At 45.2% G+C, this 23,841-nt stretch overlaps 1 protein-coding gene across 1 annotated transcript in view; it reads right to left on the bottom strand.

Annotated features, from left to right (window-relative positions):
* Nucleotides 1–23,841, bottom strand: part of PCSK6 (proprotein convertase subtilisin/kexin type 6) — a 1,364,483-nt gene that overhangs the window by 428,893 nt on the left and 911,749 nt on the right. The window contains exon 8 of the mRNA XM_086958053.1: nucleotides 5,829–6,041. Within this exon, the coding sequence (XP_086814179.1) occupies nucleotides 5,829–6,041 (213 nt within the window). The remainder of the gene's footprint in view (nucleotides 1–5,828; nucleotides 6,042–23,841) is intronic.

The following is a 23,841-nucleotide window of genomic DNA, read 5'->3' as shown; positions in this document are numbered from 1 at the left end:
TTGCGAGCAAATGTTAAAATTCTGCCCTGCTCGTAGTCTTGTGCGTCCCTTTCAAACTTTTGTTGTTTTCTCTGTTTGATTTTACCCTCATATGTTACCAGTCTTTGCTTCATTGAAGCTCTCAATACATCATGCTCCTCCTTTTCTCCTTCTTCAGCAATTTTAGTTTCAAATTCACTTATAATGACCAAAGTCTCTTGTCTGTCAATCCAGGCGTATTTGACTAGAAGAACTAGCATGCTCTTAGAGGAGTTTGCAGTATATTCAGCCCACTCATCTAAAGGTTTTGGATTAGGGCTCTCATATGCTGGTATTGTATAGATTCTGAGTCCACGAGTAACTCTGCTCACATCGATATAGTTCTCAAGCGATGTTGCCTCCCACCATTTCCTTATCTCACGTTCATAAAGCCGTTCTAGTTGTTGGTATTTAGCTTTAAGACTAGTTGGGGCAGGTTCTGAGTACCTGTTTGTACTGTTGGACGAGAGCCAGGTCTCGTCTTGAAAATGCCCGAGGCTGCGTCACGGCGGTCCGCCTCACTGTACATAGGATTCATCAGTGACTGAGATCAGAAGTGCTTCCCCCCCCCTCGCTAAGCTCGTGAATGCAAAACAGTTCGAGTTATGGTATCCGCTTTGTGAGAAACAAAGAATCGTCGGTCCTTACCGCATGCTGCGAGCGGTCTTTAGAGGCTGATCCAAAGCTCCATAAGGCTCACAGCGGTACTTCACTTTCTGCTTCGAACGGTGCTCCGGATCCCAAAAATCAGTTTCGACGCTCCAGAGTTCTGCCGTAGACGCCGGTGCACTCAGTAGCGAGTGCGAGTCACGCGCCGGCAGAACGCGTAGAAATGCCAGATGCCCAAAGAGATTGACTCGCACTCACAGGATGTTCAAATCCAAGTCGGATTTATTGCACAGAAAGCAAAAGAAATAGACGCGTTTCGGCGGTACGCCTTCGTCGGTATCAGGCGGCCGCCATGACGCTGCAGTATATAAACATGATTACAATGACTGTTGCTGCACAAAGTCGCGCGGGATCTGTCCCTTGCAAGCACCATTTTAGAATCAGGCAACACAAATATCGAAGCGATGAAAGAAAATTGCACACTAAATAAAGTATGTACATTTTCAATGAATATATATATAAAATAATATATAAAATAAAATAATTCATATTAAATATATTAAATAATAATAAAAAAGAATTAGATGTAATATACATTTGAACAAATATAACAAATAAACTTAAGTTAAAGTTAAACACACATATATAATAATTATATATCTTTACAATTTACAATTAATAAACTACTAATTTTATAAGTTTTAAATTATATAACAATATAACAAACTAGTATATATATATATATATATATATATATATATATTTATATATATATATATATATTTCGCAAGAACATAAAATGGATGCAAAAAACAATCTAAAATTAATTAAAACATTAAACTATTTAAAAATATTTAAACTTTAATTTTCCACTCCAGTCAGTGCAGCGCATGCGAGTGTGTTCTGTACTATTAATAGACTCGCGCACATTGAGTGCAGACTTCCGCATGTATCGCACGCATGTCTTTCTGCACGCGACGAAAAACAGTTCGTGATTTAAGCTCTAATTCAGATTGAACATCACGTAACGCACTTCGTGTAGGCTATCCGTCGCATGAACCGCATATCACCTTACTTGTGAGCACACATATGCAATAGGTTAACATTCGGGCACTTACTCACATAACGTTCACCTCGTAACTTTTTTAAAGCATGGCACAACGAAGCACATATTCGATGTATTCTTTGGTCCCTCACTGTATCGCACAGATACTGAAAGAATAATTTATCCACCTACAGACAATCCCCTTGATGAAGGCCCCCGGCCGAAATGCATTGAGAGTAAAAAAGTCTCAAAGAATGATATACTTAAACACCATGAACGATGCATTTTTGGAATTGAAGTACTATGTACAAAACTTGTGTGAAGAAAACACAGTTAAATAAAGAACATTTGAAACAAATAATTCACAAAGAATAATTTATTACATACACGTGGAAACCTTCTGAGGACTAGTCCTGTGCCCGGGGGACACTGCCCACTTCAGTGGGTGATGCAGAAGGGTCATAAGCAATAAATGTACCCATGAAGCAAGACACCTACTGGACCCCATTCACCTCACACTTGATATTACACTACAGGACTGCATTAAATTGGCCTGTACCGATACTTTTGGCATTCTTTTCTCTTTTTCCTTCTCCAGAGTCAAAAGAAAGTGTTCAATCTTAACCTTTCCAGTGCCTGTCACACAACCGGAAATCTTTTGATCCCATATTGCCAGTTCACGAAATTGGCCACTACTTCAGAAACTGCACCCTAAGATTGGAGAACCCCAAATCTCTACTCAGTCAGTTCAGTGACTGTACTGTATCCATCTTCGATGCCAGTTTGCAGGCCGAGGTCTAAACAACTGAATAACTCCTCCCCTTGACGTTCTCGCCAGGCCTAAACATTTTCAAACTCTGAAAACGATAAGAGAGAAAATCTGAAATTCTAAAAGCCAGAAAGTGATTTCTTTCATCCTGACTCTCTCGAAAGAACTCATTCAGATTATTTTTGAGTTACAGTGCCTGTCTCTCTCTGCCACAGTATTACTTCATGAAAAGAGTTCAGTATTCTTCGCGGGAAAGATGATTTCTGTCAGGGAAGCTAAACCATCTCACCCAGGCTGACTGCAAATTAGTCATTCCTCGATTCTCATCCTTTAACATAATCACTGAATCTCAGTGAACTGAAACCTTTCTGCATAGCCACTTTTTTAGGAGCCCCATATGACACATGTCCGGCAATCCACAGGCAGCTCCTCTATCCGTTTTGCAAAGGGGACTTGAAGAAACTTTTTAATTGCTTCCACTCTCAAGGACTAGTTCCAGATGATTGGATGCAAGCAACAGTCAAACTCATGATAAAAAGCCACCCTTATTCTATGTGACTTATCCAACTTTCATCCTACTGCACTATCTAGGGACAATTTTTAAAGACAGGGTTTTCAACAACGCCAAAACTTCACGGAGGAGAATGAACTGCTGGTTTCTTTTCAGGCTAGCTCCAGACCCGGCCACAGAACTGAGCAAGTGGTCCTTTCAATCCTAGATGACCTGATGGATAGCAGTGGTGTTGGTGCCCACACACTTTTAGATCTCTCAGCAGAGTGTAACACAATTTGTAACGTGGGGCTGCATCACTGGATGCGGGGCTCACTCGGTGAGGCCTAAATGGCACTGGTCAGAAAGAACGCACACACAATATACTTGGTATGGGCCAGAAGACCACATGCGATATCTGCTTATTTAATATATAGCCTCTGGTCATGCCTGGCCTGAGGATGTACATCTTGTGGTTCCAGGGCAGCCAGCCACCGAGGGGGAGGGGCATAGGTACCCACTAATTCCTTCCCAACTTGGCGATAAACTTTGCTGTTACACTTGGCACGCAAAGTCTCTGAACCTTTAGCTCCGTGGTGGGTAAGATTTGAGGTGATAGTGTTGACGACGGGAATGTCCTCTTGTCTCCTCATAGTCCTGGCTACCACAGTAGTCGGCCTCAGAATTTGTCCCAGCAGGGAGGGTGTTAACAGAATGTTAATCTTTGTTGGCAGTCTTTAGCAGGGGGCTGGTTGCCTCAAATATGATGAACACCCTCCCCACCCCCTCCCTCAACTTCTCCATGTCCACTTCCCCTTACTAGTCAAAATCTAGTCTGGTGAACTGCATTGTCCCCAAGAGCTTTGCACTTTCTGCCCTGATTTTCAATTTGAACTTGCGCCTCTAGCTAGACAACTCCACCTTCAGGAGGTGCAGTTCTACATGAATGCTAACGACACACAGTTCCTTTTTACTACATACTGCAGCAAAATGTTTACAAGCCAGACTCCAACCATCAAAGCCTGATTAACTGTCATGCCATCATTCGATGGTGGATGTCCTGGGGTTTTCTAAAATCTAAGTCCAGCAAAAACAGATGTTTTGCTAGCCCCTTCCATTTATGCCCACAATTTACCCTAGTCTGATGTGATAGGTCCATGTCCAGAATCACAAAGTCTGTAAATAATCTAGACATGCATCTTGGTTCTGCTCTTTCTTTGGACCTTCAGGCCCCCAAATTGGCCAACAGTTGTTTGCCACCGCTAAAAATCTGAAGAAGGTGCTGTCCGAATTGGGTACTATTCACAATATCCTTTTGTTACTCATGAATGTTCTAGACTGGATTAATGCTAATGTATTCTACTTGGTCCCTACATCTTAGTTATTCAAATACCGTTAGCTTCTACAAAACAGCTGCACACCTTCTTTGTGGTGCTTTTAAATAGAATCCTATTACACCTGTTTTGAAATCCTTGTGCTGCCTACCTATACGCTACACTTTTTTGCCTCCAAATTCTTCTGGTATATTCCAGGGGGAAACCTTCATTCTGTTCAGTTGTTCCTTCTCTCCGTCCCTCGGCCTAAATATGTCTCTAACTTGGATAGGGCTTTCTCCATGGATGCTGCTGAAACATGAAACACAATACCCTCTTCCTTCAAACCCAAGCCTGCCCTCCTCCTTTAAAAAAAAAACAGCTCAAAAAGTGTCTTTTTAATCAATAAGGGCCAGATGGACGACCGTTTTATTTTGCGCCTTACAATTTGCGACTAATTGCGAGTCACACATTGCAAGGCGCAAAATAAAATGTACAACAGTGTGTTTAACACTGTTTGCGATTCCCAATTTGCGAGCCCATTGGGAATGACAGACCCTCCCAGGGATGGTGGCCTGCTCAGTTCAGCAGACCATCACGTCAGGGACTGCATTTAAATAAAGCAGTATTTTTTTAAAAAGCAGCCCGTTTTCCTTAACCCTTTGGGCGCGGCCGCGATTCTGCGCCTGTGCGTCACTTTTATTTAGTGGGCGGGTTCATGACGGCCCACAGCCGTCATCAGCACACCAGCACTGTGATGCATGACGGCCGTGGGCCGTCATCAGCATGGAAGGGGTTAAAGGAAAACAGGATGCATTTTTTTAGTTTTAAATGAAACGTTTTCGTTTCATTTTTTAAGGCCAGGCAGTAGTCCCTTGGACCACTGCCTGCCCGTAAAACATAATTTTGCATGCATTTGCGAAGGGGTCAACCTTGGGACCCCTTCCCATTTGCGAATGCATTGCCACCTATTTGGAGCAGATGGTAATTTTAAGTGTTTTGTAACCGCAATTGCGGTTGCAAAACATTAGTACATGGGTTTGAGACTCGCTATTTGGAAGGGAAAGCCCCTTCCAAATAGCGAGTCGCAAAACCTATTTAGTGAGTCGCAAATAAATTGTGACTTACTAAAAAGGTTTTGTACATGGCCCATGATGCTTTTGCATGCGCAAACGGGTTCGCAAGCCCATTTGTGCGTGCAAAAACAGGTCATACATCTGTCCCTAAATCTCCAACAGATGTTGCTCATGCCTTACAGGAATGTGCTATGTTCCAAAGCACCAAGATGCTTAATTGAACGTTCACTTAAGAAACAGTATAACTTAACTAAAGTATGGAAGAGTTGCATTGAGGAGCTATATCTAGTGCTTTAAGGGTAATGTGGTCCTTGAATCATATAAATAAGCTGTGAGCTGCAATATCAGAATTGCTCTTCTTATTCCCTAATAAATACGCATAGTAAAAAACACAGGTTCACATCGGGTATACACCCTCATTCATTAAGTTTGCACTCACTGTAGACAAAGCATGCTTTAATTATAAACCAGACACCAACATGTATGCATGGTGAGGTGGAGAACATACGATTTTCCTTTCATAAAAGGCTCCGCTGCTGTAGGTGGTGGCGAGGGTGGAGGCACACTCCTCGAGGTACCATGGTTTGTGACCATTCTCCGTGGTGCTGCTGATGGACACTGTGTAGATGCTGTTGGTGTAGCCGTCGCAAGAGCAGTAATCTCCTTCTCTCCCACCATTCCCAGAAGCCCAGACAAAAATGGAGCCCAGCCCTTTGCGGCCCTGCAACAAAATAAGGAAACTGTCATCACTTGAGGAACGGACAGGACAAAGGCACTTAGAGAAAGGTAGCTTTGTTACGTATTCAGGATCAAGTGGACACCACAAACATCCTTGGCTCCTACACAGTTAGCATTAATAATACCTTTGCAATCAACTATCAACATTATTTCCCACATCCTCTAAACAGGGCAACTTACCAGTACCACACTATGCTCTAAATACTCTCTCTCTTCCCATTGACCAACATTGCTTCTAAGCTGTTCTCAAAGGTTCACCGCCTGTCAATCAAGGCAGGGTCTACCAGGCCCCTTTCCATTTTGCCATACAATATGATCCCTTACCTTGACCCAGCTGTCTCCTTGCTAATCTGCCTGCTCATAACCAATGCTGCTGATGTCCACACTCTCTTTCTCTTCTTTATCCCTCTTGTATGAGCCTAACTAACCTATGTCATACCCACTTTCTTCCCCGGAAAAATTCTCACCTGCAACCGAAGGCGCGCATAAGGCAAGCTCGTCTGCGCTCGTCCGCGCCGAGTCCGGGCCTAGGGCCAGCCCCCCTACTCCTCACCCCTCAGTACCCTTGCAGTATAGCCCTGACATCCTGCACAGTTTTAGGACATCCACTAGCAAGGGATGCCTACACAGATTTCAAGCTGATGCCCTACCCCCTACCTGCCCCAATTGTAACCTCCACCTTAAGCCCAAAACTACACCTGAACTGCTATATGACTACCGCATGTACCTGTTGAACTGTCGCTCCCTCCCAAAACATAGGGTTGAAATTTCTCTCCTAATAGAGGAACTTTCGCCTGACATACTGTTTTTAACAGAAACCTGGCTAACTCCTGACGCTGAGCCAGCGATTCTGGAAGCCCTCCCCTCAGGCTTTCAAATCTCTCACCAAGACTGGCCCAAAGGGAGAGGAGGAGGTCTAGCGATAATTTATAAAGATCGATTTCGCTGCCGTGTAGCAGCCGAATCCATCCCGGACTGCGAGAGTATCACTTTCCATGTGGAACTCTCACCTAACAATTGCCTTTCCGGCACGCTTATTTACCGCCCTCCCGGCCCCCCGAATCAGTTCCACGTCTGCTTACCCTCAAACATAGCCGAACGCCTTAATCCCTCATCTAACTTTACCGTTTTAGGTGATTTTAATTTCCATTTCGACTCGGATTTGGACCACATAGCCACTACTCTAACAGAAGACCTCGCAGCTCTACAATTGACCCAAAAAGTTACCTCCCCCACCCATGTTAAGGGTCATCTGCTGGACCCGGTTTTTAGCAACTGCATCGGCCTTACAACAGGATCACCCATCCACTTGCCTTGGACCGATCATTTTTTGATCCCTATCAGCTGGTCTGCACTGAAACCCTCTAAATTGACACCGACCACAAGACTCACTAGAGCTTGGTCTAACCTCGCAATTGACAAATGGACTAATTTACTTGCTGAGAATCCCCCCCTAATCAAAGATAACCCTAACCTTGCTAATCTGGCTTATTCTAATTGGATCACTCAGTCTCTAGACGTAGCTCTCCCCCAAAAAAAAATCACACTAAAACGACTTCAAAAAAGTGCCCCATGGTATACTGAAGATCTCAGAGCCAAGAAACGCTGCTGTAGGCAGTCGGAAAGAAGCTGGCGAGTTGATTATTCCTTAGAAAAAAAAAATCTCTATCATGAAGCCATCAGGGAATACAAAATGTTGATAAAATCGACTCAAGCCGCTTACTTTTCGGAGAAAATCTCCCTTGCTAAATCCAAACCTAAGGAAATTTTTAAGATCATAAAAAAACTGACTAAACAGTCCCCCTGTGATCAGGCAGATAAATCCACTACCCATTGTAACGACGTCGCTGAATTCTTTCATCAGAAAATAAATACCATCTACTCTGCTTTCCCACCGAACAACCTCACCCTCTCAATTCCTACTTGTCCTTCCATGACTCCCTCTCTTCACTCGCCTACATTAACACATTTCCCCCCACTAGAGCTAGCTACTCTTGAGCCCCTAGCACGGAGTGTTAAATCTGGTTCCCCCAACGACCCAGCACCTCCAGACATAATAATGGCAGCATCTCAAACTACTCTGCCTATAATTAAGGACATCCTAAACGCCTCCATTTCATCTAGTGTGGTCCCGACTGCCTGGAAGCAGGCTATGGTCAGAGCTCTAGTGAAGAAGCCCAACTTGGACCCTAATGATCTGAGTAATTATCGCCCCATATCCCTGCTCCCATGGATCAGCAAGATTCTGGAAAAATATATCAATAAACAACTAATCACTTTTCTGGAAGATCACCAACTACTGGACCCGACCCAGACGGGCTTCAGACCCAAGCATGGGACAGAGACCGCACTCCTTATGGTCACTGAGGAAGCGAGAAAGATCTTGGATCAAGGAGGATCAGTGGCAGTGATCCTCCTTGATCTCAGCGCGGCCTTTGACACGGTTAGCCATAACACTCTGCTATATCGCATGTCCCAAGTTGGGATTGAAGACAAAGCCTTGTCCTGGTTCAAATCTTTCCTCCAAGACAGATCCTTCTGCGTGTTTGAAGACGACTCTGTCTCTGCCAGTAGACCTTTGAAATGTGGAGTCCCTCAGGGATCATCTCTAAGCCCTGCACTTTTTAACTTGTACATGAGGCCACTGGCTGACGTCGTCCGTCCGTATGGAATTAAGATCATTTCCTACGCGGACGATACGCAGCTGGTGGTCTCCATGACTCAGGAAGCCATTCCATCGGCTCCAGGCGGGCTTAGAGAGTGCCTTGAGGAAGTGAAGACCTGGATGTCCCTTTCTTCGTTAAAACTGAATGGGGACAAAACGGAGCTGATGCTCCTGGGCTCCCCAGACCCCAGCATTCCCCCCTCTTTATGGCCATCCAGTCTGGGCCCCCCTCCTACTCCCAAAAACAGCATTAAAAGCCTTGGAGTGTGGCTGGACAGATCCCTGTCCTTTAATACGCAGTCCACAAAACTTTCGGCCACCTGCTTTGGCATCATGAAAATGCTGAAAAGAATTCTCCCCCTCCTCCCCTGGGATGCCAAACAAACTGCCATACAAGGCTTAATCCAATCGCGACTCGACTTCAACAACATACTTTATCTTGGTGCCCCCGAATCCATCCTCAGAAGGCTCCAAATAGTTCAAAACTGCGCAGCACGCGTTCTACTAGATCTTCCCCGCAGACAGTCAGTGAGAGCAGGTCTGACTACCCTCCACTGGCTACCGGTGCAACAGAGGGTCCTGTTTAAAGCCATGTGCACTGCGCACCAGGCCTTCTGGAACACTGGCCCTAAAATTACCCAAGACTTAATTACCCATTATGTGCCCAACAGAAGCCTCCGCTCCAGTCAAACATTTCTTGCAAAAACCCCCAAAATAAAAAGATCCAGATCCGGAGGCAGGACCTTCTCCTTCAACGGTGCTAGAGCCTGGAACGCCCTCCCACTGCACCTTAGAGCTAATTCTAACCTCTCAACCTTCCGCAGACAACTAAAGACTCATTTATTTCACTCAATCTAGCTAATCTCATCCCTAAACTCTCCTTCTAAGCCTGCTGTAGGTACTCGGTTCTCCTAGCGCTTGGACGCCTCCGGGCAGCAATTCGCGCTATACAAATGTACATCCTATCCTATCCTATATGTCAGAATGTCAACAATGGCTCAAATTTCAAGATCATCAACAATTGCCATCTATCGATCCTGTCCAGCAGGCCCATTGGACCGCACACTGCAGGGCCAGCCGATATTGCAACTTACTGGTCGCCTGGGCTTGCTTGAGGACAAGTGCTGCTGACTCCTGGCTCCCTCCTTGTTGCTTTATGCTTAAGAGCAAGATGGGGTTAGATTTTGCCCATATCTTGGGCAAACGCACCCACATTTCCTCACTCAGTACCCCAACCCAACCAACAAATTCTCACACCTGGCCCACAACCCATCACTACAGCACAAGACCAGGCTTCACTATCCCTCATCCACCGAAGAGAAAGTGTCAAACAATACGCTTTCTGACATATCCTCCCTTAAGTGTTTTTATCTCCCTAGCTGCCCCATTCACTTGCATTCCCCAACACATACGTGCTGTACAGCAACCAGAAGTCCCCAAGCATTGATCCTATGTTACCTTTATAAAAACACCCCCATGTTTTTACACTTCAAAACCGAATCCAAAGGAGAGTATGTTCCTGGATAAAACATCAATGATGGGTTTATCTCTAAGATACTGCCCTCCCCCCACATAAAAGAAGATTAATTTCACAATCCTATCCCAACATTCTGTGAACTGTCCCCACTGCGATAAATGCCCATCTAGGGAATTTTCCAAAATTGCCCTGCCAACATGCCATCCGGCCTCTCATTGCCCTAAATTGCTTGCTGTACCTCTTCATGGCCCCTAACAAATCTATATATCATTTAACGCATCCCGTTAAACCAGGGGTCCTGTAGGACCTTCCCCAGATGTGAAATCTCCTAAAAACCTAACATTTAATCACCTGCCTGGTTTCTACTGTAACCCATGCCCGATACCTGTACTTGAATTCAATTTCCATTTCCCACAGTGTCCCCTCTCAGCACTTATCCCTCCTTTCAGCAGTGGGTACTGGCCTCTGCATCGGCAGCACTTGTACTCAAACTTGCATGGTGACCTACAGCTGGCCGACTTACTAAAAGACCAACAAGTTCTTTTTCTTCCTGCCCTCCTGCAGGGTTGAGAAGAGTGAAACTCTGATGAGATATCGGTCCACCAGATCATGACTAGCCTGAAGGAGGTGGAAAATGGGATGTTAATCCACACGGAAAAGGGAATACGTGCTCAATTTCACCAAACAAGGTCAGCATGGTTGTTTTCCATTCCATTGGGATTAACTTGAAATTGCACGGTACTGTGGGGTGTCTGCTACCTAGAGGTGGTACCGGTGTTTAAGGGTGAAGAGTTTTCAACCTGCAACTACTGTGCAACTTGCAATCAAGCCCTTGGTGGTTTTTCCGTAACCATGCCCCTCTCTGGGTAGAGTACCTGAGAAACGGACCATACCGCAGTTGCAGACCATTGGTGGTGTGAGCTGTAGGCAGAGCACTCATGGGCACTACTGCCACAATCACAGGCAGTTTTTCCAGAGTGCACTATACCACTCGCTGGTCTTCAGGCATTCGAGTCTGGAGCTCATCATCATACCTAATCCACACAACTTCACCAAAGCTAATCTGCACTGTCAGTATGACCTTTGGAAGAGCGAATCAGGGGCAGGTGTTGACCGCAAGCACACCATGACTGAACAGTTAGTGAACCAGATGGGTGCTGCGTTCTCGCATCCTATGGGTGCCTCAGAGGGTCACGGGAGGGGCACAAAACTACGAGATCTCGTGTATTCCACACACTTGTTGGATTCTCTTTGGGTGTAGTGAATCCTTAGCTGTATGTTTTAATTTTTCGGGGTAATTAATACCATTTGCCCTCACCTAGACTGTTGGGCAGATGTGTCTGAAACATGTAGACCATTTGTATTGAATCAAACTACAACTAGTATTTAGTTGGTCCCCTTTTTTTAATCTTATCATAGAACATTATACAATTTATTAAAGAGAAAGTTCTGTGTCTTCTACGGACATATTTAACATAGTCACATGACACCCACTATCTTCTTCACTGCACTCACACTAGGCATATAATAGACCTCCATCAAAGGGCTCCCGCAAGAGGGATGCGCTGCATATTGCACCACCCCTCTAGCTTGGACAGAGCCCAATGATCATGCATTCAACCTAGGTGGGTGAGGGCTCTTGCCTCTTGAAATATAATCATAATAATATTTAGGGGTGGGTTTCAGTTCATACCCCTTCTGGAAGGGGTAAGGTTTGACCTGCATCTTCTTGGCCAGTCGCACACAGGAGTTCCACAATGGATTCCTGTCTCCAGTCAAGCACACTCTCAGTGTTCACAGTACCGCACGTACGCAATGTACAGCTTGCCATCAATTTCCCAAATCTATGACAACAATACTGACAGTTGGAAGTCTCTTTTCCTTCATGTGGCCTCCTTACCCTGAGGTTCCGTGATTCTGAACCCGTTCAATAAAGATCGTCGTATCTAGGCGATTTTGGTATCAGCGTACCGCAAATGACGAGAAAGGTATGTACGAGTGTTTTCGTCATAATCGATCTATCGAAACACTACATATTCAGGGATTTCATTCGAACCTTCGGGTTCCATTTTGTGTACGGCAGCCATTTTGTGGTTGCCCTCACATAGGCCGATGACTACGACCGAACGAGTCTTTGGGAAACGTACACCTTTAGCTGACTTCTCTGTGACCTGAACGAACTGACTCCCTTGCCCGAAGCTGACCTTGTTGAGCCAGTTCCTTGTTAGGCAGCTGGTCAGATAGAGATCAAAGAGCAGGATATTGCTGAGTTTATGGTGCATGCACACACCCTTCTATCTTGCTTCTCATCTGTTTCTGTTCCTTCCATTTTATGGCTTAATTATGGTTTGGGTTGAGGTCCTTTTATTATGGGTTCGTCCGGCCTGTCCGAGCAAGAATGTTGGATTTTGCTTTGCCATTTCTGGTGGGTGGGACAACTGAAAGTGGGTTTGTCGTTATGCGATACATTTGAAATGTCACCGTGTGATTGGTCCGTTTGTAAATAATTGATGCTAGTCAGGAATGTGGTTTTTGGCATAAAAGACGATGTCTCGCAATACTAAATTGTGCAGTCTCTAGCAAACCACCCGTGTTATGCTTCGTAGACCTCTGTTCCTGGTTGCAGCCAATAAACTTGGTCTTTGACGTCACCTAGAAGTGTCCCGTGTCTCTGTTTGCCAAGACAGGGGAAGTTGAAGACATCGGGCGTTTTCCCTGGCGCCGCTGGGTTCTAAAACCCGGTTCTTCAGTTGGCGCCCAACGTGGGGTGACTTCAGCGGTACCAGTCCAAGCCTGAAGATCGTGAGGAGCTTCGTGTGAAAATTCTGGAGGAAGGCCTGCCACTTCATCGACCCCTGTATGTCGTTGTGGTCCGAAAGTCTTTGCTGCGAGGTTCCCCGCTTTCCGAAGGCTACGAAGGACTGCTGCCCTGACTGGCGCCCTGTCTTGAAGCCTTTTGATGATTTGTAGAGCAAGACAATAGACGGGTCTTCTGGCGACGTCATCGATATTTCAGTTAAGTATGAGTGGAGCGTCTCCCAGTCCTTAGTTTTGTTTTTGGTATCCCCTTGGGATCTTTGATTTGGGACTTGCAAGCCCCAAAGCCGAGGGACTCGTGTATTCGCGAGGCTATCGTCTTTGATATTCCCTTGAAGTTTGAAGCTAGACTAGTGAGCGAAGATGCCTGGTCTTAGCAGACTTGGAAAGATATTTTGTTGCGGATGTAATAGGGATTGGAACTCCGACCTATGAGCTCTATTTAAAACATGGTGTGGGCCCTATCACGTATAATGAAGTATGGATTAGATAAACTAGGAAGGATGGTGTCCTAAAGTGGCCCCAATATGGTAGTTATGAAATGGAGATTTTAGACAATCTAGAAGTCAAACTGTTCAAGAAGAAAGCCCGGCCGGCGATGTTTGACTCTTTCCGCCTTTGGCGAAAGGAAGCCAAACAGAAAGAAATTAAGTTAGCGAAGAAAAATAAAAAAGAACGAGGTGTTTCGATGGTGCAAGCTGCTATACAGTTTAGGGATAACGAAGAAGAACAAGAGAGTGAGCAGTTGCTTAGGCAACGTAAAATGGCGATAGATAAGTGCTATCCAGCTTGGCCACCTCAACAACAAGATGAAAAGAAAGACCTTGAGAAAGATCCTTTGATGGCACATTTGTTGAGTTCGCCACCCCCTTATGTGCAGAGTGCTACAGCACCTCCGCCACCTTTAGTTGCGCAACCTCCGGTTGCTTTGCCTCCTGTGGTTCTACAACAGCCAGCTCCTCTTCCGTTGGCTCCTACTCCTTTGGCGCAGCCTTCTCAAGGGCCGCCGATTTTTCTACCTGCTTCGTCTCCAACTCCTACGCCTGTATTGTCTGCTCCTTCTGCTACTGTTCCGACCTTGGTTTCCTCTCATTCTGCTTTGTCTCCTGTTCTTCTGTCAACTTCTCCTTCTGTTCGACAGAGAATGACTGATACTGTTGCTGGTCTCTTTTCTCCTCTTTTTGGGTCATTAGGTATGACCCCTGTTGCGGAGCGTAAACAATTGCGTATTCAATTGCCTGGTCCAGATTAGCGTTCAGTTTTGGATCATTTAGCGCGTAAATGGGTTACTTATCCTTTGCAGTATAGTTTTGAGTGTGTTATGGATGTTTTCCGTCAATGGGAAGCACCGATGCAGAGATATGTTTTTGGGACAATGTGTGCTTTCCTTCGTAAAGAATGGGAAGATGGTGAATTGGGACGAGCTCCGCCTGAGTTGTTCCGTCTACAGTCTGAGTTTGCGAAGGGAGATATAGTGGGTATTGATGTAGAGAAAGCAGTTGCAACATTGTTGTCGTTTAGGAGTGAGACTCCTTCTAGGCCGTTGTTTGAGCCTGATTCTTCAGTTAGGAGAAAGGCGTGGCAATATCCGATGAGAGAGGTTCCTCCAGTTTGGAGAGCAGGAGATGTAGCCGCTAATCCACCTATTCCGCCGCATTTTCAGCGTGTTTGGGTACATGTTCCATGGAAGCGAGTTGAAGTTTTGGCCCTTAAGCAGTCTTTGCCTGATCCACGTAAAAATCCTGCAGGGTACTGTAAGGAATTATCACAGACTGCGGATTCATGTATTTTGAATTTAGCCGACATAGACATGTTGTTTGGGAATGTTGTTCCACAGCCTATATGGGGAATGATTCGTCAAACGGATCATGCGCAGAAGTTAGGTGATACACTGGCTAATATTGGTGCCGCAGATGCTAGCCAAGTTGGTGGTGCTAAACTAGAGGATTTAGTTGCAGAACTCCCTGGTAGGATTGTTACTTACATGAAGACTTTAATGCCTGCCGTGAGTGTTAATTGGGACAAGTTGTCTGCATGTAAGCAGAAGAAAGACGAAAGCGTGTCCGACTTTTTCACTAGGTTCGAAAAGACGTTTGTCGACCATAGTGGTCAGGACACGAGTACGGAAGGTGGTCAACGGTTGTTCGTTGACAAGTTTGTGCATAATTTGCTTCCAGAGTTGTGCAATAATTTGAAGGATTCTGAGAGTGCTTGGGCTGTTTCTTCGTCAGCGCAGATTTTCGCTACTGCACAGTACTACGAGAATAGAGATAAGGGTGAGAAGGATAGAGCCGACAAGAAGACTAAAGAATTAAAGACGAAGGTTCTTTTACAGCAAGCGTATCCGCCTCGTAATAATCAGCGCGATTATCAGCAACCTCAGCAATATCAGAGAAACTCGCAAAGGTTTGAGTCTTCTCAACAGCGTTTTCCTGTAGGCCCTAATCAGTGTGCGTATTGTAAAGAAGAGGGTCATTTCAAGAATAGTTGTCTGGTTATGTTACAGCGCACGAATGGTGCTCCTGGTGTGAGAGGTCGAGGTGTTCAGCAAGCTCCTAGAGGTAGAGGACGTGGTGTGTTTCCTCAGAATGCACGTTCCTTGCCTCCACAGAATTCTATGAATAGCTTTGATCAGCAGAATGGTGCGTCTGGTAGGACAGCTCAGTACTATGCGGACTATTACTACGTCGATGGTGAGAATGTGGACGGTAATGATTGCTAGGACAGCCATAGACAAAGAGAGAGAGTTGTTTCAGTTTCAGTAGATCAGAGTGCACCTTATGTTAAAGTGATTGCATCAGGTGTGTCAGAGCTTTTTCTGTTGGATACTGGTGCTGCGAAGAGTTCTATCATGCACTCTAAAGTCCCTGGCGCACCTTTGTCTGGCTTAACGAATGTTTCAGTAGGTTTTTCTGGCGCCCCGGTTACTAATCCGATTTCTAGTCCGTTGTCTATTTCTGTTGGACCTTGTGAATTCGAAGCACCCCTTATTCTGACGACAGGTTGTGGTGAGAACTTGTTAGGATTAGACTTGTTGAAAAGATTATACGCGGCGCTACATTGTTCTCCTTCAGGAGTACAGCTTACATTAGGTAAGAGAGTGATCTCTCCGATGTATTTATCTAAAGATAAACTTCCAGCTGAATTGTCTTCTCTCCCTGATTCTCTTTGGGCTACTGGTCCGAATGATGTGGGTCTTTTGGAGACCCCGCCATACGTTGTGACACTGAAAGCAAATGCTAGATTGCCACGTATTCCCCAATATCGAATTTCTAGTGATGGTGAAAGAGCACTTATGGCGATTATCTATGATCTGATTGAGAACGGACTGATTGAAGAGACGAGAGGTAACGTGTGCAATAGTCCAGTTTTGCCTGTTCTGAAAAGAACTGATTCTTCACAGCCTCCTGTATATAGGTTTGGGATCGATCTTCGCAAGGTGAATAAGATCGTAGTTCCGCAATTTCCTGTTGTTCCAGATATCACCGCTTTATTGACTTTGATTCCGGCTTCAGCCACGTGGTTTTCGGTGATTGACTTGAAGAATGCTTTCTTCAGCATCCCGATTGCCGTGGAAAGTAGAGATATTTCTGGCTTCTCTTTAGGAGGCCGAAGTTTCCGGTTTAAGCGCGCTCCTCAAAGCTATTGTGAGAGTCCATCGATCTATAGTCAGGCTTTGAAAACACAACTTGATTCGATTGTTTTACCTGATGGTGCTGCCCTTATTCAGTATGTTGACGATCTATTAGTTGCGGCTGACAATGAAGAGATTTGTAAAGAGGCTACTTTGTCGTTGTTGCGTCATTTGTCTGACTTCCATCATAAGGTGTCTCTTTCGAAGTTGCAATATTGTCGACAAGAGGTTACCTACTTAGGTCACCTCTTATCGAAGGAGGGAAGAAGATTGACCCCAGAAAGAATTCAAGCAATTGCGAAAATGAGTGTGCCTACGACACAGAGAGAAGTGCGTGCTTTTCTGGGTATTATATCGTACTATAGACAGTGGATCCCTAATTTTTCTTTGCTTGCGAAGCCTTTGATAGCTCTTACTGTTAAGGATACCCCGAATCCTATTCCTTGGACTAACGAATGTCAGAAGAGCTTTTCAGAATTACGTGATGCGTTGTGTTCGGCTCCTGTGTTGGGTACTCCCGACTACAGTAAGCCTTTAACACTCTATGTCCACGAGAGAGAGGGATGTGCATTGTCAGTTTTGACTCAACAGTTTGGCGATAAGCAACGTCCATGTGCGTATTTTTCGTTGACTTTGGATCCGGTAGCTAGAGCGTTGCCGAGTTGTTTGAGAGCTACAGCGGCTGCGGCTGTCTCTATTCGACAGTTTGCTGGTTTGGTGATGGATAATACATGGGTGGTGATGGTTCCACATGCAGTGGATACCTTCTTGAATCGCACCAAGACACAGCACTTAACTAGTGCTCGGTTGTCAGGTTATGAATTGACACTCTTAGCGAGTCATGTGCATGTAAAGAGATGCAACACGTTGAATCCAGCTACGTTGTTGCCGATTTCAGTTGAGACAGATGTTACTGAACAGCATGATTGCTTCCTTAGGACAGAGGAAGAAACGAAAGGGAGAATAGATCTTAGGGACACTCCTCTTGCAGAGTGTGATGGTACTTTATGGGTTGATGGTTCTTGCTTTAAGCGTCCGAATGGTGATACGACTGTGGCATATGCTGTTACGACTTTGCATACGATTGTTGAAGCTGCATGTATCCCACATAATTCAGCACAAGCATAAGAGTTGATTGCATTGACAAGAGCGTGTGTGTTGTCGAAAGGGAAACGAGTGACTGTGTATACCGATAGCCAGTACGCGTTTGGTGTGGCTCATAGTTTTGGACGTTTGTGGAAAGAGCGTGGGTTCCTGACTTCGCATGGAACTAAGATTCAGCATGATCAGTTGGTGAATGAACTCCTTGAGTCACTTACTTTGCCGTTGCAAGTTGCGATCGTGAAATGCAGTGCGCATAAGAAAGTTACTGATAATGTTGGTCATTGTAATGCGTTTGCAGATGAAGTCATGAAAGAAACTGCGAGAGATATGATGAGTCGAATGTATGTTGCGGGTCCGGCGAGATGGGTCCCGGATAGAAGTATGTGTGAAGATACGATTGAGAGCGTGAAATCCGTCCAAGCTGAAGCTACAGAGAAAGAGTTGAATGAATGGAGAGAAAGTAAGGGTACATTGGATTTGAATGGTTGTTGGATTGAGCTGTCAGAGCATCAGCTATGGTTGTTACCCGATGCGTATGTACTTCCCATGGTTACGATGGCGCATGGAATGGCTCATATTAGTGTGAAAGGGATTTGTAAGTTGTTAGCTCCAGTATGGCAGAATGCTGGAATTCCTAAGTGTGCAGAGAACTTAGTTAAGAATTGTATGGTGTGTTTGATGTACAATCCTGGTAAGGGAACTCCAACTCCAGCTGGTCATTTTGCTCCTCCAACATATCCGTTCAAGGCTTTGCAGCTAGATTTCATCCACATGGGAGAGGTGCAACAACCTGAAGTACGTGCTCGTGGTTGTTTGCTCTTTTTCGAGATGGGTGGAAGCATACCCTTTGAAAGATAACACTGCCTTGTCCACAGCTAAAGCCCTTATTAAGGAATTTTTCCCTAGGTATGGATTGCCGAGAATGGTCTGGAGTGACAATGGGAGTGAATTTGTGGGTCAAGTGATGAAGAGAGTGTGTGATGGGTTAGGAATCCGCCAAAAATTCCACGCTGCAAATCACCCCCAATCAGCTGGTTTAGTCGAATGCTATAATGGCACCCTTAAGCTAAAGCTGGCCAAAATTCAGGCGAGCTCTGGTCTTGAATGGCCTGATGCCTTGCCGTTAGCACTCCTGTCCACAAGAATGACTGTGCATTCACGAATGGGACTTAGTCCGTACGAGGTCGTGTTTGGTCGCCCAGCAAATATATGGGGAGTGCCGCGGCCGACAAAATTCAGTGAGATAGAGCACCCTGTGTTGCTTGATTACCTTTATGAATTGATGGCTAAATTCCGTGTTTTGCATCAACAGGTTCATGATACCTTGCCACAAGCATCTGAAGATCCAGGACATGCTATCGAACCTGGAATGTGGATCTTCGTGAAGAATTTCCAGCGGACTAAGAACGAGCAGCCCCACTGGACTGGTCCTTACTTGGTGCTTTTATCTACATGGTCTGCAGTGCGAGTGCACGGTAAAAAGAACTGGATCCACGGCGTACATTGTAAGAGGGCCCCTTTGCCTCTGCCGTACGACCAGTGGGTCCAGAAAGGACTTCCTGACTCTGAGACTGAAACCGTGCCTCGTCTTCTGCCTTTTAGCGATGCCCGTTTGATTGGAACGAACACTGAACGAGAAAGCGACGATCTTCTGCAAGAAGCTGTGCCTCCGTCAAATCGTTTGGACATTTCTGAACCTGAGCTTTTGTTTTGAGAACAGACATTGCCTGGCAAAGAGCGTTATAATTTACGACCAAGAGTTGTGGGACAAATAAAATAATAAATTCCTTTCTTTGCTGATTTTTAAGGTTAAGCTCTCCTCCGAGGAACTGTTTTGATTTTTGTTTTTCGAACCACCATCCGGGTTCAGCTGTAAGGTCGCGGTGTCAAGTCTTTGGAGTGCAAGCCGAAGACGTTAGGTCGACGGTTCTGGTTGGTCTAAGGGAGTTCCCAGGACTGACAGATGCATTCCCTAGCGCGGAACACCCTACCGCCGCGAACAGCACGATTAGAGGATGGAGTTTTTCGAGATGGAGAGACCTGTTGAAAGAATGAGCTTCAAAAGCAAAATCTGTACTATAATGAGTAGAAAACGTTTTTTAATATTGTGTTTGTTTATGCTGTTTAGCTTAATGATGTTTTTAATTGGATATGTGACATTCTCTTTTCAAGTGACGTTCATGCCCACTACACAACCTATGCCTCCTCCTACTGTTTCTTCACATTCTTTTTACCCTCTGCCCGAACATGAATCTGTTAGAAGAATGGAATTTGCTAATAATTCTTTTGTTCAGCTTCTGCACCAACACCAGCTAGTAGTGAATACGACTAATTGTTGGGTGTGTGGCCTTATGCCCCATACTACCGATAAAGGTATTCCTTACCTGGTTTTGCCTTTTAGCTATAATGGTTCTGTTTGGGCATACAGAACAATGTTCATCTATGCTCGTGAAGTCTACCCCCTACGTTCGATAAAAGATAGTCCAAAGACTAGTGCTCTAGTCAAGGGTATAGTCGACATGATTAGAGGAATTAGTTCCTATGAGACTATCCCGAGAGATGAGACACAAGCATACATTGGATGGAACGTGACTGGATATGGAGTTAGTCTGAGTGTTAACCAGCGAGCGAAAAGATCCCCTCCGATTTGGATAGTGCCCCATAAGGGTCATTATTGTCTGCAAGGTAATGGCAAGAATCCGAGAGCTCAGTTAGGGAAGAGTGTTTGCACTGAGACGTATGTTTTTGCGTCCCAGACTTCCCAATCATTTCTAGCAGCTAAGGGTACCTATTTCATCTGTTACGATAGAGCGTATACATGGTTGCCCCCTGATTTTTCTGGCACATGTTTTGTCTCGTTCCTGTTGTCTCCCACGTATACAGCTGCAGCAGATTATCAAAAGACGAGAGTTGCTAGAGGTGTCTTCAGCAAGGAAGATACTGCAGGACAAGAATTAGGAGATTTTCTGAAGGGTTTTCTGCCGTTTTGGGGACCTATGGCTAACAGCAGGAACATTCGACAGTTGACGAGAGTGGTTGAGTCCACCATAGTCGAAACTGCCGGTGCCCTTAGTAACTTGACTGCTGAGCTCCAGTCGGATCGTCTTATGACTCTTCAGAACAGAGTTGCGTTAGATGTCATACTTGCAAATAGAGGAGGGGTATGTAAATTGATTCAATCGAGCTGCTGCATTTTCATTCCAGACAACGCTCCAACAGTTTTCCAAGCCATTTCCAAGCTACATAAGATCTCCGAGTCTGTACATGTGGACGAAGGAGATTGGTCGTTAATGGGATGGTTTTGGGGATTGTTATCCACGTGGGGATGGAAGATTCTGATGGTCATTGGGATGATCTTAGCTATCCTTTTCCTGTTCTGTCTCTGTGTGCAGTGTGCTCCTGCTATATGTGGCCTTTGTGCTACTTCGTGTGCAAGGAGACCTGTCCAGAGAGAGTTGCTAAGTACTAGGATGATGCTACAGCAACATCTTGATGATCTGATGAATATAGACCTGGATTCAGACTGACATGAGTTTGGGTTTGTTGCCTATGTAAGGGCAAAAGGAGGGCTGAGGTTCCGTGATTCTGAACCCGTTCAAGAAAGGTCATCGTATCTAGACAATTTTGGTATCAGCGGACCGCAAATGACGAGTGCGGTATGTACGAGTGTTTTTGTCATAATCGATCTATCGAAACACTACATATTCAGGGATTTCGTTCGAACCTTCGGGTTCCATTTTGTGTACGGCAGCCATTTTGTGGTTGTCCTCGCATAGGCCGATGACTACGGCCGAACGAGTCTTTTGGACACGTACCCCTTTAGCTGACTTCTGTGTGACCTGAACGAACTGACTCCCTTGCCCGAAGCTGACCTTGTTGAGCCAGTTCATTGTTAGGCAGCTGGTCAGATAGAGATCAAAGAGCAGGACATTGCTGAGTTTATGGTACATGCACACACCCTTCTATCTTGCTTCTCATCTGTTTCTGTTCCTTCCTTTTTATGGCTTAATTATGGTTTGGGTTGAGGTCCTTTTATTATGGGTTCGTCCGGCCTGTCCGAGCAAGAATGTTGGATTTTGCTTTGTCATTTCTGGTGGGCTGGACAACTGAAAGTGGGTTTGTCGTTATGCGATACGTTTGAAATGTCACCGTGTGATTGGTCCGTTTGTAAATAATTGATGCTAGTCAGGAATGTGATTTTTGGCATAAAAGACGATATCTCGCAATACTAAATTGTGCAGTCTCTAGCGAACCACCCGTGTTGTGCTTCGTAGACCTCTGTTCCTGGTTGCAGCCAATAAACTTGGTCTTTGACGTCACCTAGAAGTGTCCCGTGTCTCTGTTTGCCAAGACAGGGGAACTCGAAGACATCGGGCGTTTTCCCTGGCGCCGCTGGGTTCTGAAACCCGGTTCTTCAACCCACTTGGCTTTTTTGTCACAAGTGGAGTCCCTTGAGTCATTAATGGCTGCAGCCACAATCCATTATATCCCCCGCGGCCCATGCCCTTTCGTGTCAACTAGACTTGCGTTCGCAGAATTTTCCTCTCTTCTTACCCTCTATGCCTTCCACAGGGACATGTTTTCACTGGTCTCTTCCTATCAGTCAGGCCGCCTGCCCTGTTCTTCCAGTCTGAATCCTTCTAAAATCTCAGCTAATTTTCTTCTAAACTGCTACAACAGTGGATTCCTCATTATGCCCTCCAATGTGATTTCCATGCCCTTTGATGCAACCAAGACTCTGTCACAAGCCTCCATGCTTCTCATCAGTAGGGCATGCAATGTACTCTTTGCTGCAGACTCCTTTAGCCTCATTCTCAAGAAAATCCCAGAAAATCACCCTTTTGTCCTTGCAGTGGCCACAGTCCTTACAAGGCTCCTTATCTTAGCGAAATTCCCCACCCTGTGCTTGTTTAGTGCTGGTCTATGAGGCATATGATGCGCATGCCTTCTATAACCCCATGCCTACCTTTATCCCCTAAATCCAAACCACATATTAGTAGTAGAACTCTGGCCATGTCTTCCACAGCTATCAGCTTGATGTGACTTGCTCTTGCACCCTGCACAGGCTGGTGCTCGCTGTGCAGGTCCGCGGGCTCTCTGTAGCCCTTTCTCCCTGTGAACCTATTTTTCAAGCATTCCACTGCCATAAATGGTCTCTGAATCAGTTCTTGACTTGTTTAGTGACGTTTGTCCCTCTCGGCGTGCGTCAGCTCCACACTCTCTAATGCATAGAAATGATCTACCTGTCTACTCCCCCATCCCCACACTGAGTCATGAGACTCCCTCAATCCTCAAAGGTGACGCATACTGAACCCTTCCTATGCTCATAGCCATATGCGGGAGGGAGACACAAGCTAACGCCAGCAAACGGTGCCATTCTGCCTCCTGATCCCTCTACCCCCGCGCTTTGTCTGTATTTCAGTATTAATAAACAACAAAGGTACCAGAGGGTCTTGAAATGAAAATGCCCATAAGTAAAGAAAGACTAACCAAGAAACCACAATTTCACACAGATAGTGTCACAGAGAGCTCTCTAAGGATGAGGAAAAATACCCATCAGTCACCACTCGGATCCGCCCTTCATCATTTGGGATTTTATCCGTACCACCCGTCAGAGGTTGTTAATGCTCTACTGGGAGGTCAACCCGGTGGTAGGGGGTGCCCTCCAACAGTGTTAGAGACGACAGTGTGGAATACCACTAGATGTTAGTAAGTGGCCAAAAAAGTGGGACTGGGGTGTGCAGTGCCAAAAAAAAGTGGGAAAAAAAGGAAACCAAGAAAAAGTGTGTTTAAAATTGGTTTTGAAAAAGCACTTAACAAAAGTTTATTCCAAGTGTGCTTGCCATACCAATGTTAAAAACGGTGTAACCTTAAGCTGACTATTTATGAAGACAGCCTATGGTAAGTGTGATCATGTGGTCGACTAGTTTCAGCAATAAAGGGACTATTACGTCCTTGCTTTCATCAGGACCAATTTACAATAAAACTACTGCACCAACATAAAAATGTGAGACAAAACATCTAACACCCATGAAAACATAAACAAGTGTACACAGTCACCTGAATGCTTTGGGTGCCCTTACAGT

This window comes from Lissotriton vulgaris, chromosome 2_1 (assembly GCF_964263255.1).
Source record: "Lissotriton vulgaris chromosome 2_1, aLisVul1.2, whole genome shotgun sequence".
NCBI classification, from domain to species: domain Eukaryota; kingdom Metazoa; phylum Chordata; class Amphibia; order Caudata; family Salamandridae; genus Lissotriton; species Lissotriton vulgaris.
This window is presented reverse-complemented; position numbering and strand designations above follow the sequence as displayed.